The 25,068-nt window shown below is 31.1% G+C and overlaps 1 protein-coding gene across 10 annotated transcripts; it reads right to left on the reverse strand.

The window, feature by feature from the left end:
- Nucleotides 1-434: 434 nt before the first annotated feature.
- Nucleotides 435-23,591, reverse strand: LOC129950280 (endoplasmic reticulum metallopeptidase 1-like). 10 transcript variants are annotated; one of them, XM_056062168.1, is made up of 15 exons: nucleotides 12,492-12,708; nucleotides 11,842-12,001; nucleotides 4,545-4,724; nucleotides 3,960-4,473; nucleotides 3,725-3,899; nucleotides 2,972-3,177; nucleotides 2,756-2,910; nucleotides 2,228-2,608; nucleotides 1,933-2,113; nucleotides 1,679-1,863; nucleotides 1,475-1,618; nucleotides 1,311-1,413; nucleotides 1,148-1,247; nucleotides 797-1,085; nucleotides 435-728 (listed from the first exon to the last, which is right to left on the reverse strand). In XM_056062168.1, exons 3-15 carry the CDS (start codon nucleotides 4,584-4,586, stop codon nucleotides 549-551), a joined length of 2,655 nt encoding a protein of 884 aa, XP_055918143.1. In that variant the 5' UTR covers nucleotides 4,587-4,724; nucleotides 11,842-12,001; nucleotides 12,492-12,708; the 3' UTR covers nucleotides 435-548. The 10 variants fall into 10 exon arrangements, with proteins under 10 accessions (XP_055918143.1, XP_055918141.1, XP_055918145.1 ...); XM_056062166.1 differs by lacking the exon at nucleotides 12,492-12,708 and adding an exon at nucleotides 12,066-12,206; XM_056062170.1 differs by lacking the exon at nucleotides 11,842-12,001.
- Nucleotides 23,592-25,068: the final 1,477 nt, after the last annotated feature.

Below are 25,068 nucleotides of genomic sequence, written 5' to 3' on the forward strand. Positions count from 1 at the left end.
TCTCATTCCTTTTTGAATAGTAGCTATGTTTACAACATATCCTAAAAAAAAACAACAACATGTAACTCGGTCATGGGCTATTTGGGCGGCTACCTACCTACCTTAATACTTTACAGTCATTTCCGTTTAACATTTAAACTCATCAGGTGGAGGCATTCATTAACGGCTGAATGGAAAAAAGGACAAACGATTAATGGATCTCAGGTAGAGGTAAACTGGTAAACAGGTATGTGAACATATCAGACGAAGTAGAACGAAGAAGGAGTGAACAGGAAACAGCAGAAAGTTGGCCAACATCAGCGCGCGTAACCAGACCTAGCAAAATAAGGACATGACATACATACTCTCCACACATGATAACCGCATAAAGCAATGTGAAGAGTGGAAGATTTATGTTTTCCTTGGTAGGGTAAATCGATATGAACGCAATCCAATGATTTTTTTCTTTTAACATCAATAATTTATTTTCTTTTGTTTGGTTTTGGTTTTTATATATAAATATAATGATTATGCGTATAAAATGATTACAAACTAGGAAACAGTTTTTTTTAGTAGATCCAGCGCTCGTAGGAACTTGGCCATTCCATGACATAAGCATATGATGGGAAACTCTGTATGAATGCCTTATTGGCCAGACTTCGTGTATGTTCAAAACTAACATAATGCCCACCGATACCCAGTTCCAATATTGGAATTGTGCTATTTGTTTCGTCTGCATAAGTTGGAGTCTAAAATATACAATTTTAAAGTAAAAACAGACTTATCAAGTGATTTTTGAAAAACAGAAAAATCTTACCTCTAGAACGACATAGAATGCCAAAGGTGACTTATCCTTTCCCATTGAGAAGTATATAAAATAGGGAGGATTCCATTTATCCTCGAGCATCGTATTCAAGAAAGACCATTCGATTATTTTCGATCTGTTAAGTGGGTTTAGATAAATTCCCATATGAGATGGTCCAGTTAATTCGAAATCGTATCGAACTGTCGAAGAACTATTCAGAGTAACGTTTTTACTGACTAGAGTGAGTTTTGGGGATCCAGGAATCAAATAGTCATCGGACGGAAGCCACTGTGATAGAACCCTAAAAGAACAAAAAGTAAGGTATCCGGTTTTAATTTTGTTTAAGGTTGATTCCGAACTTACTTATTTCTATTCCAGCGATGATTGAAGACAGGAAATCCACAGAAAATGTGTTTGTTGCATTCTTCGGACATATCTGCCAGTTTAGAGGTATCGAACACATCTTTTTGGAGGAAAAGATTTATGAATTAGAATTTTGTCTATTTTGTGGAATACGAGTATTAACCTTTGATGTGATTGAATTGCCTGCGGTCTTGAAGATCGAAATAATATCCTGAGTCATTTCGACTAATGGTCGAATCTGCTTCGTGAAATAGTCGTCGTATGTGCTGAAATCAAAATTCAAATTAAAATTAATTGGAAACAAACGATTTCTGGAGAAAAGTTTACCTGCAGGTGAAATCTTTCAACGTTGGTCTCCTCACGGAATGGAAATCCGATCGGTGTCACAGTCAAAACAAGGAATACGGCAGTGATAACGAGAAGGGAAGCTATGATTATAAGTGATTTGCGGAAAAGGTTGACCATTGGAATCTAGAAGTGAAAGAAAAGAAATTAAAATTTGTCCAACAAAGGAAATCCTTTTATACTCACAATGTATCCCATGGCCAACAGTGTCGTAATGGAAGCAACACCTCCAATAATCAAATCAGGATTATACTTGGATCCAAATCGTCCCATCATTGGAATGAGACTCATAAAGAAAATGCATGACATATAAGTTATGCACATGAAAGCTGGTATCTGGCAAGCAAACACAAGTAAAGCCCATTGATATCCTGAAAAAAGAATATCCTTTTTAGATTTCCATAGCTCCTTTTGTTTTTTTATAAGAGTAGTTCACTTACCTCTTTGGAATAAACAGCTGACCATATTGACAACCAAAGGAATAAAATAGAACAAAACTGCTATCATCAGCAAATACGATGACCGAATTCCAAAGTATGTTCCAACACAAGTGAGTATGGTCAAGAGAATGCATTGTGAATGCATAACCATCTGAGTCTTGAAGGAAATGTTAAGTTTGTCCTGAAAATGATTTGGGACAAAATTAAATTCATTAAAATCCCTTCCTTCATCATCATCATCATCGTCATCTATTGAGGGGGATGTTTTTTTTTTTTATTATACTTTAATACAAACCTTGGAAGAGCCAATATAGATTGCTGTGGGAATGCCCAAGCCAACGAGTGTTGGACATCCGTAAAGACCAATAATCATCCATTTACTGGTAAACCATGTCATTGATAATCCCAGTAAATCCAATCCAACTGCCAATAAAATTGGCAATCCAACAGCTAACACAAAGGCAATAACATGCACACAGAATACACAGAAGAATGTACCCAAGATATTGCCGAAGGACACTTCACCCACTTTAGCCATACCCCATAGGGAACAAACTATAGCTAGAAGTGTCAAAGCAGACAGCACGTAATTGATTTGCTCAGCCTGGGATTCAGTATAGTAGATGAGGAATTTTCCAAAGATATCATAGAAGACCGTGTGTCCCTTGGCGTAAATCTGTTTAAGAAAAAATAGGAAAGAAATAATAAAAAAGGAAGCAGGCAGCGTGTGACGAAACACTCTCTTGTCAGTCAGTAAGGGAACTTTACTGTCTACTCTACTATCGGCGAAAAGGCATTGGGGGGGGGGGATTCTTATACTTGCCGATGGATCTTCTAGCTCTGGAGCATTAGCAAAAGCTTTAGCTAGGGATAAAACATTGTCACCGGTGTTTTGAATCGTTTCTTGAGGAATTATACTCATTCTATCGAATTTTGTGTGATAGACGTAACCATTGTAAGTATGTGCCATATCGAGGCCTAGAGAGAGAAAAGGTAACATAAGAATTATATATTTTTAAGGGTTAAAGTGAAAGTTTACCTGGAACATGACCGAAATTCTTGAAAATTCTAAAGTCAGTATCGGATGGAATCACATTCGCTTGGAAGAGTTCCTCGGCAATGGTATTGGCAAAGGGGTGAATTGCATGTTGTTTGTAGTACTTGAGGAGCCAAGGGTTGTTAGGACCCGTTTGGAAGAGAAGCTCACGATGACCACTCCCACTCGAGTCCAGGTTGATGAGTGCTCTTTTTGAATGAATAAATTAAGTAAGAAAAAAGTTTGAATTGAAAGAAAAGATAGGGCTGGAATGTGATCGACACTAAATCACATTCCTACCCTTATTATATTTTTTGAAAGCGTTTCAAGAATTTAAAAAAATATGCAAATCAAAAACTGAACTTTTAGTTGCTTTTTATTTAATTTAGTAATATTTTTGTCAAGACGGTTGTTTTTGTAACAAAAATATCATCTCAACAAAACTATCACACAAGTTTTTGGAAGTGTATTGAAAGAGGATATACCAAGAATGTTGAAAACCGATATTTTTCAAAATTTGATAAGATAGTTTAAATCAAAGTCCCGATTAGAAAACAGCACTAAAAATCAACTCGAAAGTGTATGGTTCAACAAAATTTTTCAAATCTAAAAAATACTCCCTTAAAATCAAGTTTTGAGATTCTTAGACCTTAAAACAGTGAAAGTTTTTAAAAATTTTAATTTGAAAAATCGGAAGTTAATAAGGGTGCGTCCTTGGATATCGGAGATAGCACAAAATTAAAACACCCAACTTACTTGCAATTCTTGGCCCACTTGTGTTGAGTTATGAATCCATGTGAAGCCTGCAGAGGATTCTCCTCTCCTCCATTGAATACAAACACAATAGGATGATCAAATGTCTGTCTACCCACAGCTAACACCCTGATTACTTCGAGCATTACCGCCACCATTACTCCAGCGTCTCCAGATCCTGAAACAAAATAAATTATAAGATCTTGAAGGTACTAAAATTTCACCAATGTGCCCTTACCAGGTGATCCAGGTTTCGAATCAAAATGCGTATTTATTAGCAAATATGACGAACTATTCGAATAGTTTGACGCAAACTTAACAACGATATTTTGTAATCCCTGATACATATTCACCATATCACCAAGAATATAAGCTCCCGAAACTTCTTGAATATCAAGATCCAATGTGAATAATTCCTTATTCATAATCTTCTTGATTTTTTCCACTTCGCCTACAATCAAATTAACAGCCTCCACTTCATTGGCATTACTTCCAACTACTTTTGGTCCAATAGCTTCAAGTTTGGCCAGAATTTGTTCAGCTCGTTCAGCAATAAATCGATCCGGATGAATGTGTTCATCCTGAATTGTTAGAGCTTCAGGAAGATGACGATAAATTGGCAAAACCACTGCGAAATAGAGAAGCACCCAGAAGCCAAGATACGGAAGAGCCCAATACCATCCAACACGCCGGCTCTTCCTCTTGCTACCGGTTGATACTCTACTGTAGCGCATTTCACCTTCGCATTCCACCTGTGAAATATTTTAAAAACAAAATTGATTTAAAAATTTGGAATGAAACAATATTTGAAAATATAGCGTACAGCAGGTTTGATAGCAACTTTCTTATATTTCGTTGAATTCATTCTGATTCTGGATACTTCTCTTATGATGTCATGGCAGTTTTGAATATTTATTAATATTTTTGACTAGAAGACTGATGAACAGACGATGAATGAAGGTATTCGAGTGGAATTAATTCTCACGTTATTGTGGTCTGAAAACTATGATGGTATCTATTAGTTTGGATACAGAAGGTTAACAAATTATATGCCTAACCTATCTATGTAGCCAAAAGGTGCTTATGGGACTTTATCTTTATACTTGTTCTATTCGAGTGTGTTTTTGTGTATTATTTAAGTTTGCTATTTAACTTTCGCAAAAGTCTAGGTATTCACTTGATTATGTGTTTGCTACTAAAAACAGATAAAATCATCAAGATTGCAAATTCTAAAATCTATACAGTGGTGCTCAAAAAAAGATAAACACGATGGTAAAAATAATTTGCAATTGAATTCACGTCTTTTTAAGTTGATAAAACAGTGAAGTGTTCTCTTGGGAATCATATTTTTAAACCTTTGAAAATTTTATTTTTTGTTTGGATTTTAATGGGATGCAATCCACACTGCTAACTTCAAATCAGATCTGTCGATTTGTCTTGCTTAAAATATAGAATTAACGTTGGAAACCGTTTCTTATCAGTTTTTTTGTTGTTTTTGTAGGTTTTCGTGTTTTTTTGAAAAAGATGTCAGTTGAATTTTTCTACAAGATTATCTAAAAATTACCAACAATATTTTGCATATGATGAAATCGTTTGATTTAAAAATCAATTTCTGTTAACGAGATTCGTAGTCAAACCCAATTTTTAGCGATTTTAGTAAAATTTTTTAAAATTGTTTCTTTTTTATATAAACAAATATGTACATACAAAATTTGAATTTTCTAAAAAAAATTAGCACAGAATTAAATCAATTTGAAGTCAATACCTTTATTTATTCAAGGAGAGCCAAACTTCAGTTTTTATAAATTTTGCGTACTTTTTTTGCCGATCTTAATTTTAAGAAAAAATTGAATGTTGCTTTTCATACAAATAGGTCAATAGGCTTCAAACTAATTTTTGGTTTTGAAAAGATATTTGAATCGAAATTGAATTTTGACCAAGTAAACAATTTAATTTAATTCAATTCGCTCAAGTTATTTATTCGTGAGATATTTTGGGTTAACCAATATTTTCCTTTTTTAAAATTGCTATGGTAAAAAACATCAAATCCAATTGTTTTGAGACCTCTTTCTGCGTCTTTCTATGGTATTATTTGTATAACACAGTTTTATTATTAGTCGATATCTTTACTGGTTCTTGAGATATGGACCGATAATAAACCTTCCCGTACGTACCTCCCGGTCCGTTCCGCCATAGAAAGCTATAAAACTACCCATATAATCAATCTGCTCGACCTCCTCTATGGTCCCCTGCTTTAGAATAACTTGTGTGCTTTGGTCCGTGGTCATTTCTTTGGTCTTATTTGTGTTAATACTTAAGCCAGCCACCTCTCTATTCAATTGCAGCGAATGACACATCTGATTGCTGTGTTGTTTGCCATGAGACATATATCGTCAGCATAATCTATGTATGTGGCTAAACTTGTCAAATAGACTCCGTTGGATACGGTGTCTTTCAATTGTACCCACCGTGGCGGTCATCACATCGTCAATCGCCAGCAAGAATAGAATTGGTGACAAGACATCTCCTTGTCTCACCCCTTGACGCACGTCAAAGGAGTCGGAAAGCTGTCCATTGTGCAACACAAAACACCTTGCGTTGTTATGATTCTTTAATAACAGCGACAATTTTCTCAGGGATTCCTCACGCAATAAGCGATGATTGTTCGAGTATAATTCGCAAGGTGTTGATGTGGTCGACGCACGATCGGCCACTGCGAAACACCGCCTGTTGCCTATTAAGGGTATACTCGATCCTGGACTTAATCCTCTCGAGAATAATAGTTGCCATTAACTTCGGAAAAACTAACAGAACTGTGATACCGCGCCAGTTATTACAGTGTTTGAGGTTTCCTTTCATTGGTAACCTTACAATAACTCCATCCTTCCAGTCACTTGGGTAAGTTTCACTCTCCCAGGCAACCTGCACGAGTTTAAGCAAAATACGGGAAGCTGCCTCAGGGTCTGCTTTTAGGAATTCTGCGGGAATACCATTAAGTCCACCTGCTTTGTTTTTCTTTAGAAGATGTATCGCATTACTTATCTCCGCACTTGTTGGAGAACTGGTGGCAATACTGCTAGAAGATCTGCGCATGTTGTTCAATTGTGTATTCAATTCTGCATTGTGGTCATCATTTAGCAGCACACAAAAGTGCTCCTTCCATCTTTGCAGCTGATCGTCACTAAAAGGTTGGCTTTCAAATCTAACACGGGGTGGTTAGTGTTAGTGCTACTACGCTTTCCGACAATGTCCTTAGTGATTTTATACAACTCCCTTGCGTCTTCTCTTCCTGCAGCATGACAGCATTTTCCGCAAGTTTGTCCACCCTTGCCCTCTTGTCACGTCTCAAACACCGCTGCACTGTCTTATGAGATGCTCTATACTCGTTTCGTAGAATCAATTTCCGCTGAGCATCACTTTCTGAATTGATTCTAATTTTAAATATTCTTCTATATGTGATTTTGTCAATGGTGTCACGTACACACACAGAAACCGCTCTAAAAACTTTTATTTAGATTCTAGGGATCTTGAGAACTATCAACCTTTTAAACTCGACAAATTGGACAGATTACAAACAATAACTTTTTATGGGAAGTAAAAAAAAATAAGAGTTTCCCTACTCTGATTGAGATGACCTAGGGCTAAGAAATAAGACAAATGGTATTTCAGTTGCATACAAATATTTGCATCTCTTAAAAAAGTTTTTCAAATATTTAAGCTTTACTTCGAAAAATTGAATATCATATAATTTTCCAATTTTACTTTTAAAATATATTTTTTTTAAATAACAGGCATTTTTAAGTAATGGTTTTACATTACGAAGAAAGTAATGCAAGCTAAACTTGAAAATATTATTTCGGTTAAAATTGGTTTTCTATAAAACTGTCAAGCCAAGTAAAAACTACACCATTTCTAAAAATGGAACGATAGGTACACAGTTCAAAAACGCATTCAACAAGAACAACAAAAAAAAACGGTAACTTTGCAAGAAAAGTTGATGAAACGATTTAGTAAATTATTGAATGCATTTTTTGAAATTTACTAAGCTAAAAATGTGATTTCAGTATTTTCAAACGATTTTAACATCTTACTATCTCTTAACATTTTGCTAAAATTAAAACAACGGAATACCTTCTTTAACTTTTAGCAATTTCCTAAATCCATAATGACATCTGTCAGCATCTTAAAAACAATTTTTTCTAAGATGTCGATGGATTGGTAAATTCTATGACTAAATTCCAATTAATATTTCCATTCCAGTTCCAGATTCACAAGTAAATTGCTTTTGTTAAGCCTTAACATTAGGTTGTTTAAAATTTCGCACAATTGCGTTCAAAACTAAGCAATCACTGAATTTTAATAAATCTTTTTATTTTGTTTATATAATGATGTACCAATGCAGTAAATAATTTATTCAATATAACTCTGATGAAAAGTAAATTAAATTATTAAAATAAAGAAGAATTTATCCCGGGCGCCATTTAACTTCAAGCCACTCCTGTCGATTCTCCTTGAATTAAGTTTGATTTATTTTGGATAAAATTCAAATTGTTTTGCTCTATGTGGTGTACATACTATGTAAATTCTTATAAATATACATATTTTTATTAACCGAATTTGATTTACGGTCAAAAGAGAGAAACTTAAATTTTCAGGAAAGAAAAATATAAAATTTCTGCATTTCGCACTTCTATGTAAAAAGAATTTCTCGTTTATAACGTCATCTTTGAACGTAAATAGACTTTTGTCTGGGTTTTCCTACAAATTTACATTTTACAAATCATCAAATATTTAAACAAAAATGTTGAAACTCGTGTGTTTTTGCGTTACTTGTATTTATAGTTGCAAATTACCATTTCTTTTAAAATTTAAATCAATTTTTAAAAAAACAAAATATACCAAACGTAGCCATAATAGATATTTAAAATAGCTGATGCTCTCTTAAGTATTCACTCAAGTTCATAATTAATTATATAGAGTGTCATCGTAGTTAATTTGACTTGGTCAATAAATTAAAATCATATGGCTATCTAGCTGCACCCTATTTTCTGGTATTTTAAAAATTATTATATCTTAAACAATCTTACTTTTTGTTCACAACAAAACAAAACTGAATTGATGTCTGATGCTATTCAATGTTTAAATAGTGATTGTCTCACCATTCAAATCATCACGTCACGGTAGCAGCAGTGTGCGAACAGAAAATCGAAATAAAAATATTTCTAAATAAAAGTTTGAGAGGCCACAAAAATAAATAATATCATCACATTGTCTATCAATTACTTTGATTATAATCGAATTTTTGAAGATAAGATCATTTCAAGGTCTACACTTTATGTCACATAAATATCGTTGGTAGTCTCGTTAATTATGTAAAATGAAAGCAAGAAATTTGAATGATGAGTTAATAATATTTTAATTGAATGCTGAATATGATGAAACAATACTCAAAGATTTATTTTAAATCAAAAAGGCTTTCGCAGTAATTTAGGTAAGATCTCATTTTTGGGTGTAATCTGGTGAAAGAATTCTTAAAACGGGACGTGGGTGGCTACGTGCTCGTCATTTCAAAAATATTCATCAATGAAATTTGTGCAAATTTCTAAATTTCTTTTACTGATACAAACAAACCAGGTTCTTTAATCGCAAAAAGTAGAGAATAGCACAGCTTTTTGGCGAGTGTCAACTATCAATTTATAGTTGATAAATATCAAAGGTCAAATATTTCTAGGAAACTTATATAACAATTTTGATAATTGAGAATATTCCAGATTGTTGTGAAAAAAGAAAATGTGAAATTTTCTTATTTGACTATTATTCAACAGCTAACAATTAATAATTAACACTCGCAATAAGGGTAGTTTCATGTTTCAATATTTTTTCAGGAGCTACAACCAAACCTGGTTTTCAGATCGAAAAATTAACAAAATATTATCGCTATTGTAAGTGTCAACTATTAATTGATAGTATATATCAAAGTTTAAAGTTTAACCAACCAAGTTATAAAAGTTTTGAGAAGTGAGTGCCCAGACAAAAGTTTTAAAGTGTCAACTATCAATTGATAGTAGTAACTCACAATAAGTAAGTTTTATAAGAATATTTAAAAATATTGTATTCAAAATAATGTGTTAAAGACTGTTAACTTCAGGTTCAACTTAACTTTGCGAGTGGCAAATATCATTTGAAAGTTGAGAAATATTAATGGAAACCAGGAAATGCTTACGAATTTTGAAAATATTCTTGACTGTTTTGAATAACAAGAAACTGTAAAATTACTTAATTGCTTAATAAATAAATTTTAAATATTTATCATCTGTCAACTATCAACAAATTGATGGTTGACAGTCGCTTATAAGGGTGTATTCTTATCTTTTATCTAAGTTATTGTAATCGGTCCGATTTGTCGAGTTGAAAGTTTTAACACTTCTCGGAGTTTTAAGGTTACTAGAATCTAAATAAAAGTTTTTAAGAGAGTTATCTGTGTGTGTGCGTGTACGTACGTACTTGAAGCTTTTTTAGTCGTCCAAACCTCAAGAATTAGTAAAGATATCGACTTCAATTAAAAGTTGTTATACCGATAATAACAAAGATAGATGCAGAAAAGGTTTCAAAATTGGATCGGTATTTTTTACCATAACAAAAAGTTGTTAACTTGAATATTTTACAGAGAAAAAACGATTCAATCTTCAAAATAATTGTATGCGACGAAGTTTTTTTTACAAAAAATAAACAAAGCATCACTAAAATTTCGACTTAAAAATCTTTTTAAAAATTAAAGATTTGGCTTCAAACTAATTCCTTTAGAAAAAAGTGTTTTCAACATTCAGTAAAATTGTTATAAGAGTTCAACATTCAATTTTTTGATAAAAATTAAGATCTACAAAAAATAGTTCATAAAATAAATAGAAATTGATGTTCAATTCTCGATATCTCTTGAATAAATGAAGGTATTGACTTGGAAATGATTTTATTCTGTGCTAAATTTTTTTTAGAAAAATCCATTCTGTATTTTTTATAAAAGAAATTTATAACTTTATAACAAATTGGATTTCCACTAAAAATCGTTAACAAAAAACATTTTGAAATCAAACTATTCATGATATGCAAAATTTGTTTGGTAACTTTAAGTTCATTTTTAAGAAAGATTCAATTGAAATCTTTTTTAAGAAAACGCGAATATTTTGTTGAAGGTTTAAGCAAGGCAAATGGACAGACGGGATTGGAAGTTATCAGTGTGGGTCGCATCCCAGCCTCTTTTTTAATTATATTAAGGAGATTCTAATTCGAAAACAAATGTTTGAATGTAATTTCATTAAACCTATGTCATACAATTTAAAGTTGAAAGTGAATTAAACTAATATTATTACAGGCTTTCCAACACTTTACTCTACAAAAAAGGCGCCAAATTTTGAGACAAATATTTTTAGATTTTTTTCTTTTTATTATACTTTTAAGGCTCAGAAATACAAAATAATCAAAGTGTACAACTCAATACTTCATTGAAATATTGCTTTTGTTGGTACGATAGTGCACTATGACGTATGAGTACTTTTTTTGCTTTACATTCTTCAAGCGTTGTTATTAAATACATGTTGTTTAATGGCTCACAAATGGTGCACTAGGCAGAGATAAGCAGTATGACGAAAAACACATATTTTAAATTTTGTTAATTATTAAATTCACGGTTTTTGTTTAAACGATTGTTTAACTGCATAATTCTTAAATTAATTTATGCTTCGAAAGTATTTCTCTTCTTGCATAGAATAACGTATTTCTCAAGGAAGCCGTTTTTATTTAGTACACTTTTTTAGGTTCTACTTATTTCTACTCAAAAACACGCATGCAGTAATGATTAAGAATTTTTCGTCGGAAAACATTTCACTTTTCCATTTATTATACTTGAAACAAAATAATTTTTCTTGTAAATTTTGTTAAAACTGATTAATAAAAATTAGGTACTAAAAGCTTTATTTTTTTCTGCAAACAAAATAATCGGCAGCAAAGATATTTTTGTTTAAAAAATCAAAACAACAATTTGTTAGCTCTTAAAATGTGTGCGAAAATTAAGAAAAAAAACGAGTGATTAATCATTACACAACTTAAAACATTATTCACTTAACCTCGAAAGTTTTAAAGAAATTGTTCATATTTCTCAAAAACTGATGTTTCTCTGCCTCCAATTTTAAGCACACATAATTTTTTTTCACTTTTTTTCTTTTTCAAATTCGCGTTCAAATGATTTTCTTTCGTTTTAAAATACACCTCTTCCTAAGCTTTTCACTGGAAATGAAAATATATATATTTTACTATGGCAATTAAAAAAAAGTCTATTTTCATAACACACCGGCAGCAAAGGCCGTCATTGTTTACAATTTTAATATTAACAAAAACAACACACTCTCGTTCGCTCAGAAGCGGACTAAAATTATTGAAGCACCTTATAGCACCACAATCAAAAGATTCAAAAAACAAAACACGATCAAGTCGTAAAATTTATATCAAAAGATATTCAATTACAACCTCAAAGATATTTGAATTACTATATAATATCAATCAACCAGTAGCGGCTTAAGCGAGTGCCACACCACAGCCGTAATGTTCTGAAGTCGTATCGCAAACTACTATCGAATAATATCACAATCTATCTATGATCACATTTTGCATGACTTCAGATTCAGATTCAGATACAAGTTGCTATATGAGACTTAAACAAGTTTTTGGTTTTTGTCTTTCTTAATTATTCCTCATTATTCTCTTGGATATGTTTTACCTTATAAAAGTTTAGGTGCGTTAATTAAAATTGTGCTGTCACTCTTTAAAAATCTAACGATTTTCGCCAAAACAAAAATAAAAACTGTATCCCAAAATAACTTCGTGTGAACGCCGCGAATTTTATGTTTTAAAATTAAGTTACTACGAGACGCACGAACGGGGGAAAGAAAACGGCAGCAGAATAAAATTTTAGAAAATAAGCATGACCATCGCGATCTTACTTTGCTACTTAAACTGATGGATGAACCATTCTCCAAGAAACATCAGGCAGCAGAGGTTGAGATACTCGTATACGAAAACATTAGGTTGCGTTTTACTCGCAACATAGAAACCGAGAGTTGGAGAGCCGAGCGTCACTATTATTGTGCCTCCACACCACGCAGCTTCTGCCTCTATCACACCAGACACCACCACCGCACCGGCTGGTTTAGCGGCAGCGGCTGTCTCATGATGGCTAACTTGATAGAAGTCTAGAAGGAAACAGCGCCAGCGCCAGCTCCAACAGCCAACAGCCAAACGCCTAAACATGTTCTTTTTGGTCGTTTTCATCGATCGACATTAGAATCAGAAAAGTATCTACATATGTAAATCTAAATTTAGGAAGAAGTTGAAAAATATAAACAAATAAAATAAGATTTTAAGTCTATAGAAATTGAAAACAACAATGAACAATTTGAAATTTGTAGGTCACGAACTTTTAGTTTCTGCTGATCGTGCGTTGTACATATTTTTGTTATTGTTAAATTAAAAAAAAAAGAAAAATAATATTTCGGCTCAGACAAAAGTCTGTAAACATTGACATTTGCGCTTATATTTTTGTATAAGGAACAAAATTAGCGAAACAATTGTACGAGTAGTTGAGGAGGTTTAGGGTGAGTTGGGAAAAAATTGGAATTAGGCTGAGCAAATAATAACGAAAATAGAAAATTATGATTAACGATGTTTTTGGTAATTAATTTGGCTCATTTCGTAAATGTGGTTTTCAAGTTTATATTTTTAAAAAAGTAAAAAGTTAACAACGGACTTTTATTTCTTTTAAAAGAGGAAGAAACGTTATTAAAAATAAAATGCGATATCAACAAAATTTCAGAATATTTTTAATGAGCAATATATGTGCCCTCCAAAAACCACGACAAACTAAATAAATCCCAAAGTTCATCTTGCTTGCGGCCCTGGATATCCTACTCTTCCTAACACCTCTTGATATACTTAGCAAACAATTAGCTGCAAACTCTTCTATTCACTTCAAAGCTTCATCGTGGTGGGTTAACAACAACATTGGCCATTAGAAGATGAAATGTTTGACTGTTAACAGTCGAACTGTTTGTTTCTGAACACCAATTATTTTGAATAAATATGATTTAAAATCATGAAAATAATATTTTTATTTTTAAAATCATGAAATGAAAATAAAAATGAACCAGCATAGTGTTCAAATATGCTTTTCGCCCTGGTGCAATGGTTGGGCTCATCAGAAGATGACCATTGCACTTTGTCTTGACGTCTTGGCCATTCTGTAATTCTCAAGTATTTAGAATCAATTCCGAAGCATACAGACTACACCATCCCCCAACCCAACGATACAATTCGACAGAAACTTCCAGAAGACGAGTCAATTCACTTTTATACGGTTGGATGAAAAACAAATGAAGGCGTTGGTGGAGCCGTCTGAAATTAAGTTTCATATTCCGCCTTTTCAATTATTGTACCTTGTTCCAGGCTGTACTTTCAAATGCATGGATTTTGTCTTTACAAACTCTATAACAGTCCAAAACTGCCGATCATCTCTAATGGAGAAGGCACAATAATCATGTTTGGCTAAATCTGAATTTCTAATGCAAGACATCAGGTGGAATAACTTCAACACGTGTCAGGTCACGAAAATTATCTGGCCTAGATTTAAAGCGCTCAAGATGCTTGCTCTCTCTAAGCAGATCGTATATAAGCTCAATAATCGGTATCATATTCTCAAATGTATTTTGAAGAAGCTGTATGAATGAGGAAGAGGAGGAAAAGTTCTTCACTTCTTCTTTACATGCCCTGCTCTAGCTCTAAAACGCAAGATTTACATAGAAGAATACTTCTATAGTGATCTAAAAGATATCAATCATATTAACATAATCAGCCTTTCAAGTTTCGTAAGTGACTCAAACTACACAAACTTTTGTTTTTATTTTGATAACATACCGCTTTGTTTTTGCAGAGACATAAGGTGCCTCAAAGCCCTCAAAGTCGTCACCAAACAGCGGTTAAAGTGTCTCACTTTCAATACTTAAACGATAGACCGGGGTTTAATTGAGAGTGATCTGGTCGTATACCAAGACTCACGATACAGTACAAGCGAATGGTATTTGCTAGCCTTCTTCAAAATTGAACCGAGGCCGACTAAAGTATAGGGCAACTCACTGATAAGTCTAGGTTTTGTTTACCCTAACCAGATGGACGTAAAGGAGTGTGGAGAAGACTAAGGAAGACAACGGGAAAATTTCATGGTGTGTGCATAAAATTTCCGTACACGGAACAACTAGGCTGTGCATAGTGGAATGATCGGTGAACTCCAATTATTATATCGCCAACATTTTGGAAGAGCATGTGGTTCCTTTTGCATCATTTATTAGTACGAATTTCATGTTGATTCAACACAATGCGAGGTTGCCAGGTGCATTACGGACTACTTGAAAGTAGTAGAAATCGATGTGATGGCTTGGAAGCGCCCTGCTCCATCCAATACATTAAGTGGGCTGAGATCTGGTTAGGCTGAGGAGTGAGATGATTCGGACGACGCGATCTTAAAAAAAACATTATTCAAGGTATGCCGAGGCGAATTAAGGCTTTGATAGATGTAAGGGGAGACAATACCGACTACTCACTGCACAAAAACTCATTTATTTTAGGTTTTATTTAAAAGTTCTTCCCATTTGTTGCTTTTCTACAAGATTTAATAATATTAAATGTCAATAAACAATTCTGAATTAAAAAAAGCGTCTTGTTTTTAGGTATTTAAAATGATTGCGAAATTTTTAGGTGCCCCACTTTTTTCGTTACTCAGTGTAGTTTCATAGAGATAAGAAGGTAGCATCAAGATTCATGTGGTAACACAATGGGCTATTAAACTGGCCTAAGTGTGTCACGGATAGCCACTTTAATCTAACCTTACCTAAACTATGACCTACATAGTCTTATGAACTCCTTTTCTTAAAATCTTGAATAGATTGCCATAGACCTTATCTTCCATGTGGCCTCAAAGGAAAATCTTTTAAGGTGCTAAATCAAAAGATCTCGGTAAGCAATTACGTTCACATTTTGAAATAGTCATTTGTATCATTTTTGAAAAATTTACTCATTTTTGTCAAATGTCAAAAGAGAGCTTTAAATCTGACACCTGTCCGAATAGCTTGATCTTCATCATGAAAGGACAGACCGTTAATTGTAAAATTCTTCTGTCGCCAACCTTTTGTCGGTCTCTGTGTATCGTCTATTTTGGGAGCTTAAATATCGAACAAAAATAATTAAAATGTAAATTATGGAAATTAACAGCATTTGGAGTCGTTTTGAAGGTTTCCTTATAAGTCTTTTCAAATGTATGTAAATTTAATAATTTATGTTATAATTTCTATGCAGATTAAAATATTGAAAATTAGAACTGATGTTAAAATGATAATTTCTTGTTAAGATCTTAAAAAGGTAATATTTTAATATTTTTATGTTTAAAGAAAATTCAATCCAATGTCATGCAGAACACTCTCTTGCCCCCGATTCCCCTACAAAAAATAGTTTGACAAATGATTTAAATTGGTAACTTGCGTCAATTAAGAAAGAGTATATCAATGACAAAATTAATATACATAAGAATATGACTCAAACCTTAAGCTAACTTATGGACAAAACGAGAAGATAAAATAAGACATAAGTTTATACATATAAAATATAAAGTATATAAACGCTGTTATGAATGCAAATATAGTAATGTTGTTTTTTCGTTTCGTATAGTTAAATGCAAATCTCAAGAAATCAAGTAACGAGGAAAATGTTAAAATTAATATTGTAGGCAGCAATGAGCATGTTAATTAATATTATCTATTGGCTCATTATGGATGCAGAAGTTTGAAAAAAAAACAAGTTCGATGTCAACAACATCAGATAAGAAATATAAATAATTCAAGATAGATACAATTGTTTTTTTGGCAGGTACATCTGTATAACATCTGAGCCAAATTGTGACCGGGAAATGAAGTTAACAATCACAAAAAAATTAACAAATAAATATGAGCAATTTATTGTTAATAGTAATAAAAAAGTACATTAAAATAAATTAATTTTTTCATAACATCTCAGTTCTTTGTATTTGATCAGTGATTTTTCATTCATAAATGTTTATAATGCTGAAAGCAGCTACAGTAGAACAATACTTTTTTATAACACAATAAGAGTAAGGGATGTAATTACTTTGGACACCAATAATAAAATTGACTCCAAACAACTTTTAAACACAACGTGTTTTTGGAAGCTATTTACTATTGAAAATAAAACTACTATATAGGTAAAGGGTGTTCTTTTCTAGTCGATTAGATTTTTATATTTCAAACTCAACTGTCATTTGCAGTGTCATAATACACTGGTTAGAAAAATTAAGTTATTTTCGTTCACACAAACAAATCAAACTCTTTTTAAAGAATTAATTCTAATCTCGGAATATGACTTAACAATCACGTCAGGTTAATAAAATATGCCTCCTCAAAAATGTGAAAGACAACCAAAAACGGTTCTTTTAAGATAAGATAGTTCTGACCAAAAAACTGATGATCTTGAAAACTACAGTTTTTACTTGCGACATATCGGAACTATAAGGTATTGTTTGCATTCGAAACAAAATTTCAAATATAAGATTTTAAACAAACATGATAATACGATGGTAGAGAAGTTAAAAAATGTAGATCTGTCTCTCTGTTCTGACCGCCAATTTTTTTTTTCGTAAATTGCCTTCTTTCAATTCAAACAAATATTTTTGTTTTACTCCCCATAGAACCGTTATTAATTTTCCATAGGAAGTATTGTAACGAGTCCGATTTGTCAAATTGAAAATTTTGACATTTCTCAACTTTTCAAGGTCCCTAGAGTCGAAATAAAAGATTTTTAGAAAGGTGTCCGTACGTTCGCGACGTTTTTTTCGTCGTCCATAGAACCAGAAGAGATATCGACTTCAAATAAATTTTGTTAAGTAGATAATAAGGCAGAAAGATAAAGAAAAGGACTCTCAAGAAAAATGCTTGGGTGTTTTTTTACCATAGCAGTTTAAAAAGAGTAAGTTTAATATCTTACGAACCAACAACGCTAGAGACTTGAATTAAATTTTATATAATATATTATAGCGTGGTACCGAACGAGTATATTTTGCAAATAAAAATGATTTCATCTCCAAAACAAATGTTGTGCAACGAAAAACAACGTTTTTAACACCTGGTAAAATTTGAGAATAATCGAATCGACAGTTTTTTTTATAAAAAAATAGAAACCTAAAAAAACATTACTCAAAGTTGGTAAAAACTGAATTTCGACTCAAATATTTTTCCAAAAATTTGAGACTTTATCTTCTAACTAATTTTAACTTATAAGGAACATTGTTTTCAATATTGTGAAAAATGTTGAAAAAAATCCTATGACAGTTTTCTTATAAAAAATAAAAACCTAAACAAAAAAAAATTAATAAAAGTTGGTAAAAATTGATTTGAGACTCAAATAACTTTTTAAAAATTTGAGATTACGGCTTCCAACTAATTTTAACATACAAGAAATATTGTTTTCAACGTTCTGAAAACTTTTGAGAAAAATTGAATTGACATTTTTTTTACAAAAATAAAAACCTAAACAAATAGACAATACTAAAACTTGGTAAAAATTTACTTTCGATTTAAATAGCTTTTCAAAAGTTAAAATTATTGTCTTCAAACTTGTTTTATTTTACAGAAAATATTGTTGATATTCAGTAGTTTTTTTGTTTATAAAAATCCAACAGTCTGTTTTTAATACGCAAATTTGGTAAAAATGTATGTTCGGTACTTAAAATCTCTCAAATTAATTTTATTCATCCAATTTGGAAAAATTTAAGAAATGCAACTTAAAGTGGTAAAAAATTGTTTTCGGCTAAAAATCTATTTAACAAAACTAGATTTTCAAACTAAACTATTTCTTTATATAAAAAATATTGTTGGTAATTTAAAAATTTTTAAGAATAATTCAACAAACTACTTTTTTAACCCAAAACGAAAACCTACAAACTTTTAAGCAAGACAAATTGACAGACGAGTTGGGAAGTTATCAGTGTGGGTCGCAGCACAGCCTCTTTTTTGTTTTTATTTTTTCCCAAGAATTAATTAGCCGATTTTAATAATTCGTGTCTGTAAAAGCTCTTAAACTGTTTCAAAAGTATTTGAAAATGAAAAATGACATTGTTTTTAGGAAAAATAGTAAACATTTTTTTCGAAATTCGATTTCTTGAAAAGGGGTCATCAGTTTTTTACGAAATTAAAATATAAAACGTATATAAAACATTAAAATATTATTTTTAAATCTTAAAATACAGGACAAATTTTTAAACAGACACTTTGAATATATGATCAAGACTCAGTCGTGGATTTTATTTTTTAATATTGTTTAAATCATTCTAATATCTTATTCCTTTTCTGGAAATTCTCATTAGTTATGAGTCTTAATTTGATCAGTATATTAGTTTTGATGAACTCTGAATTTTAAGCTTCCATAGTTTTGAAAACTTGAATTTCGATTTCAACAATAACCGTTTTTGGCACTATTTTTATATTTTTCAGTAAAATTCAAAAACTTGATGTGATAGCCTTGTTTAAACGACGATTTTGTTACAAAAACATAGACCGTTTCCTTTTCTGTTGAACATCATTTTAGCATAAATGGTTCAGTGGTTTATTTATGATTTAAATAAGAAGGGAGAAATCTAACATCCGCTGTTTTATTGATATCTTGGGCTACGAATTCTTACCAACTGTGGTAGCATTCCTTGAATGTTTTGAATTCATATACATATATAAAATTTATAAATAAGATTTTTCTAAAAAAAAATTAACAAATCAACTTATATTGTGATTTGTTCAAAGTTTTATTAGTTTGTGCATCACTTCACAGTTTATGGTGCAACATTTAATTCAAGTCGCTAGCGTTATTGGTACGTGAAATATTTTTGATTAACAAACATTTTTCCTTTTTTTTTAAATTGCTTTGGTAAAAAACACTAATCACTCAATTTTTTAGAGTCATTCTGCATCCTTCTGTATTATTATCTGTGTAAGAAAATTTATTTGAAGTCGATATCTCTACTGGTTCTTGAGAATGAACTACGAAAAAAGCTCCCAACGTACGGACGTACACTCACACGCATAGATATCTGTCTAAAAATCTTGTATGTAGACTCTATAGGGACCTTGAAACGTCGAAAAATGTCAACATTTTTAATTCGACAAATCGGAACGATTATAAAAAATCCCTATGGGAAGTTAATAATTTAAACATTTATTTTCGACTTAAATACCTTTTCAAAAATTAAAAGTATTGACTTCAGACTAATTGCATCTTATAGAAAATATTGTTTTCGACATTCAGTAAATATTTTTGATTAAAATCACTTTTTTTTATAAAATTTAAAATCTACAAAGAATTGTACGCAAATTTTAAAAATTGATGTTCGATTCTCAATATCTTGTGACTAAATGAAGGTTTTGACTTCCAAATAATTTCATTCTGTGCTGATTTCTCTTAGAAAAATAAAACCTGTATTTGTTTATATAAGAAATAAAAACTTCCAGAAATGTTACTAAAAAAGGTAAAAATTGATTTTCGACTAAAAATCTCGTTACCAACATTATATTGAAAACAAAATATTCCATCAATACAAAATATTGTCGATACTTTTAGTTAATTATTCAGAAAAATTTAAGTTAAAACTAAACTACAAAAACTACAAAAAATTGATAATATATGGTTTTTGACTAAAGTATTAGAAAAAGAAAGAAAGTTATTGGCTTCAAAATATTTATCCCACACAAAATATTGTTATGAATATATTGTTAAAGTTTTAAGCAAAACGAATTTCAAATTCATGAACCAAACATTTTCGTGTCTCCAATTTTTAAGATTCGTTAAATCCTTTTTGTTCGAAGTATTTGCAAAAGGTTCACACAAACAGTAATTTTTTAAAATTTGTCTTCTAGCATCAACTTTAATCTACGTATAACAGATTCAAAATTATAGTAATAAAAGACTCCCAGAAATTGTGCCAGAAGATAATACGCCAGGAAATTCTTCATCCTTCCTTTTTATTTTCCGAGGAAAAAAGATCACTTTTTTCTCGAAAACGTTTGGATTTTCTGGCTCTTTGCAAAAAAATTTCAAGCGTTTTTCAAATTTATAGAAATGGCAAGAAGAACAGAATATATAATTTTAGTCAAAAAGCCAACGTTTCACCACAATTTCTAACCTTTCTGCATGAAATGCACCCAAAGCTTGTCTAAACTATTATATGTTAGCTCCTTAAATAAGGCAAATTTCTTGGAATGCTTTCATGTGTAAGGAATCACCCAAATAAAGTATTTGGGCCATGCTTTGCTGAAAAACAGTGTTCTTAAAGAATCTTATAGCAAAAATTGCCACCTTAGTCTTAAAAATAGTAAAATAAAGTTATGATCTATTCAAATAATGTTATTGTAATTTTGGCAGCCTCCTTTATAGAACATATTTTTAAACGGTGGTCAGCAATTCTTTATGTTGAGTGTGTGACCTCCCCAAGGACGGATCCAGATTTTTTTTAATCATGGGGGGGGGGGGTCACGCACTTAACATATAAACAAGTTTTTACTTACCGCTTAAAAATGTGTTTTAAAGAAGGCTAACAAAATTTACACATTTCAAGGGCTAAAGTGACAACTTTAGCTATTAAATTATTTTAGAACGCTATTGTCAGCAAGGTATTGTCTAACGATTTAATTAAGTAGACTTTGTTCATATGAAGCATTCCAAGATTCTAACAGTTTTCTAAATATGTCATATTTAAGAGCAGAACAAAAAAACACTTCAGTTCTCAAGAGATTCAAAGCTTTAATATTAATAGATATGAAACGTTTATTGTGTTTATCAATTAGCCATTATTTAGTTTAACAAAAGTGACACTTTTTATGTTTTTGGGCCATTTATATTCTTCAAATTCGTGTTTAAACCTCAGTTCTAGAACATCTAAAGCGAATTCCCTTCAAAATGTAAATTTCTTTAATTTGTTACTACCTTAAAAATTTTATTCAACAGTAAATCAATTTAAAAATAAATATATTGCCCGCCTGCAATATCTGCAAACAAAAAATTTCTCAAAAATTTAAATGCCATTAAAAAAAATAATGACATTTTCGTTCATCAAAAATCAACTTCAGTTTGAAAGTTTGACCATCGACAAGAGCTTGCATTGAAAGACAAGATTATTGAAATCTGATTAAGCTCTTGAGAAAATTTAAAAACAAAACAACGACTTTATGAGGGGTACTCTTCTGGAGCAATACGAAAATATTTTCTTCTTGTAAAAAGAGGCCGAATTATGAAACAAATTAGAGAAAATTCTAAAAAACCTATCGGTTCATTTGTGAAAAAAATAGAATTTTCGAATTTACACAAACAAATTTGTATGGGGACAGCTGTTATTTTTAGTATTAAAACATGAAAAAAACGCCTTAAGCTAATCGGCTTATTTTCAATCGGCACATTGGTTTATGCTTTAGTGGCCAGGATAGAGTGGGGGACCCACTTTTTTTAAACTTTTTTTAACTTTTCTAACATCGTAATGTTATGTTTGAGTCGAAATTTTTTACGAATGCAATACTAATACCGTATACGTAGTTCCTATCAAGTAAGTAAGCAAGTCAATCACTTCAATGTTCACTATTTAAGTGCATTCAAAAAATAAGATGGAATTGGAGGCCACTTAATATAAAATTGAAGATCTCTTATTCAAGGCTTCTTCTTAAAAAACCTGAATATTTGCTCTTTTTCTTTGAAACAAATGTTATGAAAATAATTTCAAGCATGACTCAAGTTACAAAAATTTAAAATGTTTTTGACAACAAACCACTTTTTGGTGAATTTCGTTAAATTACTAACAAATCCTTGCTTACACAACTTACTGCATAAGTTTTATGGCTCTTATGACCCCCCCTGGATCGTCCATTGGTAAAAATTTGATGAATTTGTGCTAAGTTTTTGGAATAGGGCTGAATGTCAGATTCATATTATGTTATTGGTCCAGCCCTCAGTTAAAGGTGGTACTTTTTGCAACAAAGTTTAGAAAATAAAATAAAAATTTTGTCATATACAAAAAAAACAACTCAAAATATACGATTACTCTTGAATTGAAGAATTGAAGGAAATTCCTACAAAAAAAACCAAACAAATTATCTCTCTGGATCCACCATTGGACCTCCCACTGATTACAAATCTGGATCCGCCATTCCGTGATAATAAACAAGTTCCGTTTTTGAGAATTGAGCTAACTTTGAATATGTTGCCTTAAGCTTCGCATTTTCAGACTTCTAAAACAACATTATTTTGTTTGATGAACAAACAACATAAAGTATTATGATTATTATTAAACTAAATTTATTAATAATTACAACAAATTCTATAATTAATTTAGTTACACGTGCAGACAATTTCTAATGAGTTTCTTATCAATACACAAGCACATAAGTACTTCCAATACATTGCATAAAATAAGAGGCTTTTTTTCAATACGAGTAAAACTTTAAACTTTTCCCTATAAATATGCAATTTCAATTCATTTAATTTTAATTTGTCTAGACTTTAAATCACATAACTGCTTTGCTTATTCATCGTAATATTTTATTGTTTACATAAATATTTGCCAACAGAAAAATGGCGCACACTTTTTGAAAACACTTCTATTCAACCTTCTATTTTTAAATGAAAAGAAACGCACAAAATCTTAACTTACACATTCACATATCACTTCTTCTTCTTCGCGAAATAGTAAGAGATACTTTAAATTATCTAGATACATTTTAAATTTATATTATTTTCTATTTTTTGTATTTTATAAGCTCTATATCAACTAACTTATGTACTAAGAACACAAAGAACATAAATTGAATGTCAATCGATTAAAGAAAAGAAAAGAAAATAAGTCATTGTGCTCATAGTTGAAGGTAAATTAATATTGATTCATCCCTTTGGTATTGCCAACAATGCAAATTACAAACACTAACAATTAAGGTATAGATAATGATTATGAAGATGAATAGCATGCTATTAGAATAATGTTAATCATAATATGAACACAAACAGTGTTGAAACAAAATCTAAGTTATAATGCTGAATATCTTATTCTTCAATAACTCTAAATTTTGTTCAAAAATTTGTTTGAATTTTTATTATTTCATAAAAATCCGTTGAGCGGTTTTCAAGAATTACACTGCAGAAAAAAAATCATACAGAAATTTAACTTTTGTTTGCTGAATTTGTAAAGGATTTGTTTTACATCAAGTTTTTAAAGCCTGGTAATTTAAGTGTTCAATACATTTTCATTACTACGGAAAGGTTTCTTTACGTTTGCTTAAGGATATTTGAAAATATTAATGCGAGGCATGGAAGTAACTTAAATAAACTGAGAAAGTTTTTGCAGGAATTAAAAATAGATAACGTCAAATTCAAATTTAATATAGAGAGATTTCGATATTTTGGTAAGCATTTTCGAACAATAAATAATTCTATTTTTTGTGTCAACTTTTTATTGATAGTTGATAAATATTGAAATTTGATCTTTTAAAACTCCAATTATAAGAAAAAGACATAATATGAATTTACATTTTCTATAATAAAAACTCTTGTTAACTATCAACTATAAACTATCAACTATCAACTATCAACTGTCAACTATCAACTATCAATTATCAACTATCAACTATCAACTATCAACTATCAACTATCAACTATCAACTATCAACTATCAACTATCAACTATCAACTATCAACTATCAACTATCAACTATCAACTATCAACTATCAACTATCAACTAACAACTATCAACTATCAACTATCAACTATCAACTATCAACTATCAACTATCAACTATCAACTATCAACTATCAACTATCAACTATCAACTATCAACTATCAACTATCAACTGTCAACTATCAACTATCAACTATCAACTATCAACTATCAACTATCAACTATCAACTATCAACTATCAACTATCAACTATCAACTATCAACTATCAACTATCAACTATCAACTATCAACTATCAACTATCAACTATCAACTATCAACTATCAACTATCAACTATCAACTATCAACTATCAACTATCAACTATCAACTATCAACTATCAACTATCAACTATCAACTATCAACTATCAACTATCAACTATAAATCGTGTTTTTCATGCATTTTCTTCGAAACATTTCTTATTTTGCGTTCGTTACTTACTTTCCCTGTCCTATAATTAAGTATGTGTTTAAGATGATGTTTTAGAGCCGAAAGCCTTTG

The sequence above is a fragment of the Eupeodes corollae genome, chromosome 3 (assembly GCF_945859685.1).
Source record: "Eupeodes corollae chromosome 3, idEupCoro1.1, whole genome shotgun sequence".
NCBI classification, from domain to species: domain Eukaryota; kingdom Metazoa; phylum Arthropoda; class Insecta; order Diptera; family Syrphidae; genus Eupeodes; species Eupeodes corollae.

Excerpts from the sequence above, each read along its gene's own strand:
- LOC129950280 (XM_056062164.1), bottom strand. The coding sequence starts at position 23,576 with ATGTATCTAGATAATTTAAAGTATCTCTTACTATTTCGCGAAGAAGAA. Across the intron at positions 4,474-23,510 it reads AAGAAGTGATATGTGAATGT|GTGGAATGCGAAGGTGAAAT; the intron begins GTAAGTTAAGAT and ends AATATTTCACAG. Across the intron at positions 729-796 it reads CATTCTATGTCGTTCTAGAG|ACTCCAACTTATGCAGACGA; the intron begins GTAAGATTTTTC and ends TGTATATTTTAG.